The 8,015-nt window shown below is 46.2% G+C and overlaps 1 protein-coding gene across 1 annotated transcript; it reads right to left on the reverse strand.

The window, feature by feature from the left end:
* Positions 1 to 1,510: 1,510 nt before the first annotated feature.
* Positions 1,511 to 7,056, reverse strand: LOC105853284 (forkhead box protein D4-like 1). Its single transcript, XM_012721249.1, has 5 exons — positions 7,018 to 7,056; positions 5,652 to 6,849; positions 3,472 to 3,606; positions 2,701 to 2,841; positions 1,511 to 1,811 (listed from the first exon to the last, which is right to left on the reverse strand). Exons 2-5 carry the CDS (start codon positions 6,833 to 6,835, stop codon positions 1,511 to 1,513), a joined length of 1,761 nt encoding a protein of 586 aa, XP_012576703.1. The 5' UTR covers positions 6,836 to 6,849; positions 7,018 to 7,056.
* Positions 7,057 to 8,015: the final 959 nt, after the last annotated feature.

Raw genomic sequence — 8,015 nt, forward strand, 5'->3', positions numbered from 1 at the left:
ATTTAAATATAGTAAATAAATAAAATAATCTGGTGGGGACAGGATAGTCAGAAAGTCAAGTTGAAATCAAGTTGACCTGTGCCAGGTAAACATGGATTTTAACTGTACTAATCTCTCTACCTTTCTATGTTTGAAAATCTCAAAAAAAAATTAAAACAAGAAATAAATATGGCTTGAAATCCTGTACAATATCTCATCTTACCTGACAGATACCTTGGATGATATAATAATAGTCACCTGATTTTTTCTTAAGATTTATTTATTTATGCATACAGAGCTGGGCCAGAGGTGCAGGGGTGGTGAGAGGATTCACCAGAGACAGAGTGGGGAGCAGAACAGGCGAATGACAAGGTACACTGCTGAGGGGAGCAGTGGGTGGGTCAGGAGAGGTCTGCCTCCCATGTGGTCACCTCCCCCGGGGAAGGGGGGGATTGAACTCATGTGAAAGTGGCTTTAGCTTCTTAAGTGCTGTGCTTTAACCCGCTGCGCCACCAGGGAGGGCCCCATTAGTCACCTGAATTTTAAGAAACTTTGGTCTCATAAGTTATAAATAACACAGATTATCTGAGAAAAGGACATCTCTTGCTTAATTTGATCTCATTGTTATCTTTGCCTCAGTTTCAAAATAGAAACTGCTTTACTGGTTGAATAAGTAACTATCCTAAAATACTCTTAATTACTGATTTCTATAAACATGCTTCTGGCCTTCTAAAAACAAGAAAATCTCTTTTATTGGCATTTGTTGTAACATGTAAGCCTTGATTATGTGCAGGCATTTAGCAGGATATTAATGTTGAATTAAAATGTCACACTAATTCTCAAGTCCTTTTTCTCCCTACACCTAATTTTTTGAAGTTTTTTTTTTTTTTTGTAGGAGGGAGCAAATTTTGCCACCTTTAGATATCACAATAGATATACAATCAAACAATACTTAAAACCATTTAAATAACTTCAATGTACAATGTGGGAAAAAAAGCCATGAAGATAATAAACTATTTTTGTGAGATCACAGTAAGGGGACATTAGCAATGAGAGCAAGATTACCGTTTAGACTGGAATCAGATGTTAAAGTGGGAAACGTTTTTGAAGTACTTCAAAATGATGTTTGGAGTGAGAGTTAGGAGTTCCCCCACTTTCAATACAGATGAAGGATGAATGGTAAATCTCAGAAGACAAAATTTACTTTGTTTAGCTCCCAACCTTGATAGCTTTTACCACTGTTTTTATTCCACAATTTCCTGGTTTCTGCTGTTTCTCTCGTTTTTCTGCGATCTGTTATTTCAACCGAGTAGAAATGTAAGACACAGAAATTTAGCCAGATAGATGATAGAGAGGGGAGGGACTTAGGCAGAGGAGAGGTGAGATTTCTAAGTCAGATTACCATTTACAAGCATATACCATACATTTTAGATACTCACTTTACACAGCTGCAGGGTGCTGAGAACCTGCCCTGGGAGAGGGCACCTGGACGGGTATGCTGATCACCCCGAGGCAGCTTAGCTCTAAAACTTTAGGCCAGGCTTGGGGGACTCCAATCTGTAGGATCCACAGAAGAATTTTCTCCTGTGCAGGCTCCTCCACCCCCACTCCGTTCCTGCAAATGTGGACCTTCGGATCTGAAGGTCAAATGTTGGCTGACTCTTCCCCTAGTTCCCCCCATTCCTCCGCATCCTCGCGGTCCCCTACACCGGGCCTGTGCACCCAAATTCTTTGCGCACATCACAACCCTTTCACACCGTAAGGAGTCAGTACGCCGCGCGAAGGGGGAGCGAGGGTCAAGATTCTGGAGAAGGATTCTGGCAGTCCCGCAACTGTATAGGGTAATGTTGAGAAGGGGGTGGGCGGGGCGGTACTGTGTGGGGTGACGCTAGGAGTTACTGCGGGAGCTTGCTGATCTCCACAGCCCCGGGCGGGCGGGTGGCTGGGAACCTGCAGCCTACAAGGGTTCGAAACCACTGAAGCTTAAGGTTAAGTGGAGGTTTGGAGGGGTAGGGTTGGGAAACGGAACGTAATCATTCGGCTAAGTAAGAACGTATTCAGGAATCTCATAACTCTTCACTGGACACCTCGGGTTAAGGGAAGTCGTCTAGTAGTTGGCATGTGAATCGGAAAGAGGCTTTCTCACGCCTGACCTTCCCACTGGTGGCCCAGCAGAACCACCTCCTGGTGAAGGGCAGGCTAGAGGCTCACTCACCATTGTTCTTGGGGGGGAAACAAACAAACACCGCTTTCCCTGACGTTCGGAAGCCGGGCCAGAGGCCAGAGGAAGATTGTGGGACTCCAGCCACCTTCTAACCCCGGCTCAAGTCTCGGACGACCGTGGGATTATCCAGAAACCAGACTGGACCACCTTAGGGTCCTTTTGGGAGTTTTCTAATTTCTCTAAATAGCTTTTTTTTTTAATCTGTAAAATGGGGGCTTCCGACCGCCAAAACAATATGTCTTCTTACTTGATTGCTGGAAAGATTAAAGAGGGAAATCCAGATTCTGACAGGCAGAGAACAGTAAATAAAGGTTAGACGCTGTTACTTATTGCTGTTATTGATGGTGTTATTGGTGGCCAGGATCAAAGTGATCCCTGCTTTGCAATATTTTCCTCCTGCCCTCTCTCCTGGCCTCTGAGCCTCCCAGTGCCTGGCACAAAGCTCCAGTCTTCTGGCTGACTCAAGCCCTCTCCCCAACCCCTCCTAATTTACTCACTACCACTCCCGGCAATTCCCGGCACGGATTAGTTTGGCTTTGTGATGGGGAACCCCAAGACTGATGATGAGCCCCCCAGTTCTCATCCCTTCTCTAACGCGGACCCGACTTGCTCTTCCCGCGGACCCGACTTGCTCTTCCCTAGGAATTTAAAAAGAACCTGTGTTTTTTTCCAAAGCCCCAGGGGTGGGGGGTGCCAGTCACCGGGCAAGTAAAGCCAGAATCGCTCTTAGCAGAACCATTTGGAACCAGCACGACATCCAGAGCTGCGATCTTGAAACCAGAACGAAAAAGGGCTTGGCAAATGTTCCTAGTCATTGGTGGGTTTATAAAAACATAAGCACCAGGCGCGGAGCATTTTGGCGAGTGGGATCGGGCAGTTCACGCTTCCTCATCTGAAAGCAGGACTTGTCCACACTGTCCAGCTCTTCGGAACAGGTGAACACGAAGCGCCAAGTAACCCAAACTTCTGTACCCCGCGTTCAGATGATGCTTGTTAACTGAATGAACGAATACAGACCTGGAGATGTTCTCTCCCCCACCCCACCCCCACCCCCAGCAAAGGAGAGTTGGAATGTAAAGACATCTTGGCACGCAGTAGGATCCTTTTATTCTCAGCTTGTTTCCAAACTTTTTTTTGGTTGCTTCAGACCTGAAGAATTTGCCAAAAGGATCTTAAAGTTCGGGTGCTGAGAGTGACAAGCTGAGATCACAATTGGCCAAAGCCTATAAGGAAGTAGATGAAGGATAAAAAGGGCGCTTTTGGGTTACCTGTTTGAGGATAAAGGCCGATATGGGTTACCTTGGTAATCACCCTGCAGAAAAGGCTGCAGAGCCCAATATAGAATCTGAAGCTGCATAACCCAAGCTCCCAAAGATTTGGCTTGGGAACTTCCCAGAATGTACCTGAAACCACTTAACAAGCTGAGAGAAGGTGGGAATCGCAAGCAGAGCAGGAAACAACAACAAAAGAAGTTTCCAGTGATGGGGTGATAAGAAGCTGGGGCAAAAAATGGACTAAAGGGCTGTTAAATATATTATATATATATATATATATATATATATACATTTTATGAGGGTGAAGTGGGGAATAGGATCAAAAACAGTGGGGGGAAGGAAGTGCACTGGACTATGGTGATGGTGCACAGGTGATTTGGTGATGGGAAGCCCACAGGATTACAACTGAGATGGAAAAATGCATAAAATGATGTAAAAATAAATTATTATATTATTTATATAAAAAAGTATGTCTCTTCCTTCCCTCCTGTAGTTGAAAGATTCACAGCTGGCATGTAGATGAGCAGGAATGATCTTCTCACATTCACAGTGATATTTTCCAGCATCATCTAATGAAATTCTATTGAAACTGGAGTCAGGATAGGAACAGTGCATGGAACAGTGCATGGTCTCTACAAACCTGCTTTCTCTGAAGCAACTATTTCCTGATGAGTATCTTTGCCTTGTTTCCCACCTATGGGCTCACTTAAAGCCAAATAATAATGAAAACTTTGTGATTGTAAAGTCCTTTCAGGAATTAAGTCACTTGAAAACAAACTCATTCTTCCTGAGCTACAGAAACATTAAGAGTCCTTAAAGGCATGCCCAGAGAAATTTTTTAAATTAAAAATGTCCAGCCTGGGTATTCTGTTTGAATTTTTCCTTTTCTCTGGGCCCTATTTTTGAACACTCTGATGCTTTTTGGCTTGACTTTTATTATGAACCTTTGTTCCTAAAACCTTACAGTGCTGTTAACAGTTACCAACTGATGAATTACAATAGAAATTGCCTTTGTTTTTCCCAAGAAAATATTGGCCATTACATTTCAAATTGATCCAAAATCATCCTTGAGCTTATTCAGGAGAAAATTTATGTTTTTAGCAAGATGGAAAACATATTTACATTTCCTCCAAATCCTTTTGTAGCTTTCATACACATGAAATCCCATATTTTCATACATACTAAATCGCATATTTTAGTCAAACACTATTTTAAAAAGTCATTTTGAAAATGGGTTATTTATGAATTATAAAATGAAATTGTTTAATTGGAGACAAAGAAATGTTTTAAAAGAAATGCCATTTAGAAAGCAAATAAGGAGAAGTAACAGAATATACAATATACATAGTGATTTAGTATTTTATTTAATCCACACAGCTAAGTTTAATTTTAACACATCTCCATGGAAGATGGTATATTCATCTTCCCCCACCCATGCTCTGAAATTAAAATTATCCTTATATTACATATCCATTTCAGGATGATACAAAGGGCATATAGCTCTCTGCACTTGACTTTGTACTAATACTTACATTTCCTAGAGAGTGAAGGAGGAGTATGTTGTGCACTGGATTTTCTTTGTTTTTGTATTTTCTTTTGAGTACCAGAACAAAACGCACTGGTCATGTCTAAAATTCCTATGTAAATGTGCAAATTGGGAAACACTTGGAAGCTACAACTGGGGTCTGGAAAAGCAAACATGGGACTTAATGCCATCTGGAAGTTTACTTGGTTCAAGTTGTCTTGAGGAAACTTTTTAAATATATTGCAGTGAGCCCAGATCCGTGGTTGCTCCAAGCAGGGATTCCTTTACACAAGATTAGTTCCACTGCGCCTGGTGGTGAGTGTGAGCGCAAGTTCACCACCCAGCCTGTGGGACCTGGTTTGCTCAGCCCTCCAGCTAGGCTCCAAATGCATCCAGCCAAGTAGGTGCGGTTGCTATTCAAATGGCCGATGAGGTCCCTTCTCTGCCCAAAAAACTGACTAGTGATGTCAGCCTAGAGCTCTCTACTCTGGGTTGACACCCTAGCAGCTTCGCAGCTGCACACAGGTGCTGGCCCAACAAAGGGCCCTTACTGGGAGGGCAGCCGCTGGCACAGTTTTGCTGCTGCTGCTGCTGCTGCTGCTGCTGCTGCTGCTGCTGCTGCTGCTGCTGCTGCTGCTGCTGCTGCTGCTGCTGCTGCTGCTGCTGCTGCAAAATTGTTCGAGCAGCAGCTGCAGCGGAAACATGAAGCAAGGGGGCATTGGGCTGGGCATGCAACAGGCATGAGGGGTACTGGAGCAGGTGGCAGTAGCTCCACGGCGTCGGCGCGGGCTGCATATTCTGCGCAGCCCCTGTTGCGCCCCTCCTGACCCCTTGCATGATGCTTTCGATGCTGAAGGATGTGCATCTGCCTCCCGGCGGGGACGCTGGTCCCTTGCTCTCCTCCCAAGGCAGGGGGCTCAGAGAAGGCTGCAGCACTGGGACGGCGCCCGGGACTGCCAGGTCTACCAGTTGCGCTTTCTCCAGCGCTTCAGCGTAGGCAGGAGTGGAGAGTAGTATGTAGCGAAGGGGATGAGGGTGTAGCAGCGTACAAGCGTGGCCTCCGGCAGCCGCTGAAAAATAGGTCCCAGGAAGAGGATGCTGCTGCGCCGGGGGCCCGAGCAGCAAGCTTGGGTATGGGCCGTTCAGGGCAGTGGGCGCAGCGGGCAGGGGGAAAGGATGATGCAACTGGGCTTCAGGCAGCGGGTGGTGCCGCTTGAAGCGCTTCCTGCGCCTAAGGAAGCTGCCGTTGTCGAACATGTCCTGGGAAGCAGGGTCCAGGCTCCAATAGTTGCCCTTGCCGGGGTGTCCCGGCTCGCGGGGGATCTTCACGAAGCAGTCGTTGAGCGACAGGTTGTGGCGGATGCTGTTCTGCCAGGCCGGGAACTTGCGGCGGTAATAGGGGAAGCGGCCGCTGATGAAGGCGCAGATGCCACTGAGCGTGAGGCGCTTGTGCGGACTCTGCAGGATGGCCATAGTGATGAGCGCGATATAAGAGTAGGGGGGCTTCACCGGCTGAGGGACTTCACGAGAGGCCGCCGCAGATTCTGCAGTTAGGCTGAACTTGGTACCAAACTCCAAAGAGTCGCTCGGGCCTTCGCTCCGGGTGCACTTTTGGGGAAACGCACCCGCTACCCGCCGCGCCCCCTGTGGCCCGGACTGGTGCAGCTGCTCTAGAAACTGCTGGCTCCCGCTGGCGTTCCTGTCTTCCTCTCTCCCATTCGCCTCTTCATCTTCCTCCTCTCCCAATACATCTATCTCACCGTCTTCCCCGTCAGATCCCCGGAGGCTGCGCTGCGGAGTAGCGCAAAGGCGCTCAGCTCTTGGCATGTTCATGGAGGGAGTAGCTCCTGCAAACGAGGGGGAAGTGGTGGGCAGCTCACCTGGTTCCGAGTGGACTGAGTGGAAGCTTGAGTTGAGTGTCCCAAGAAGCAGAAATGCTCGTGGTTACTCTTTAGGAATTTTCTCCTGCTGGTTTCTCCCCCTTTCCAATGCCCTCCAAAAAAGATGCACTTTACCTTTTAGTAAAGCATCTTGGAGTGCCTGTGTGGGATGAATTCGCCTTCCCTTCTCATTTATAGCCCTGCCTCAGAGCGGTCCCACTTCCTCTGGAGGCAGTACAAGCAATCCAATGAAGAGGATCCGCTGCGCAAACGACACCGGTAAATAATCTTCAGCCTCCTCCTCCTCCTCCCATTCTCCCACCTAGGAAGATGCTCCACTCCTCAGATTTAATGAGCCAATAGTTGCATAGGCTCTGTTAACTTGCTTTTAAATCAAGGAAACAAAAGAGGTAGGAAAATATATCTAACATCTCTGGCCACCTGGATATTTAGACGTATCTCTTGGAAGACAGAAGTGTGTGTGTGTATGTGTGTTCGAGGGCACGTGTGCTTGTGTGTAGGAGGGAAGGTAGGGGGACGGAGCTGAAAGGCACTGAAATGTAGATGGTGTTTGACTGTAAAAGAATGTGTAACAATACAGGTATGTTTTCCTATTTCATTTTTCACCTATACTCCATTTTTTTTTTATTGGTGGATACCGTCCTCTTCAGAATGACAAGCTGTTCTAACTGTACCCTTAAACTCCAGGAGTGTGGAAGGGTATTGTTTTCCACTACTCCCCACTCCAGATCCCCAAAATGTTCTTCCTGAATCAGGTTTTTGAAAAGGCTGAGAAGTCCTGAGTACGTTTTGGGAGTCCAAGGTAGAAGAAAAGTAAGAAGACTAAAGTTTTCTTATAACAATGATTCTGGAACCTTGAACAGTTAACCACACTGAAATTCATTTTATACCAAGATCTTGCATATACCAGCTTACATAACTACAGTGGGTTTTGACTACCTTCCTTCCCGCCTTCCTTCCCTTGCTTTCACACACACCATTAAGCATTTTAAGTAATATATAATTAACTTGAAACTTAAGGGAGGCAAAGAAGGGCCTGCAGTTTCAGTGCCTTTGTAACACTAGGTCACTGTACATTTCCCATAGTGGTGAGGAAAAGCGTGACAGAAAAG

The sequence above is a fragment of the Condylura cristata genome, unplaced genomic scaffold, assembly GCF_000260355.1.
Source record: "Condylura cristata isolate star-nosed mole 26May11 unplaced genomic scaffold, ConCri1.0 scaffold00006, whole genome shotgun sequence".
NCBI classification, from domain to species: domain Eukaryota; kingdom Metazoa; phylum Chordata; class Mammalia; order Eulipotyphla; family Talpidae; genus Condylura; species Condylura cristata.

Coding starts and splice junctions, on each gene's coding strand:
- LOC105853284 (XM_012721249.1), bottom strand. CDS start 6,835: ATGAACATGCCAAGAGCTGAGCGCCTTTGCGCTACTCCGCAGCGCAGC. Junction 2,842..3,471: donor CGGCCTTTATCCTCAAACAG/GTAACCCAAAAG, acceptor TTAAATTCCTAG/GGAAGAGCAAGTCGGGTCCG. Junction 1,812..2,700: donor GGGAATTGCCGGGAGTGGTA/GTGAGTAAATTA, acceptor TACCCTATACAG/TTGCGGGACTGCCAGAATCC.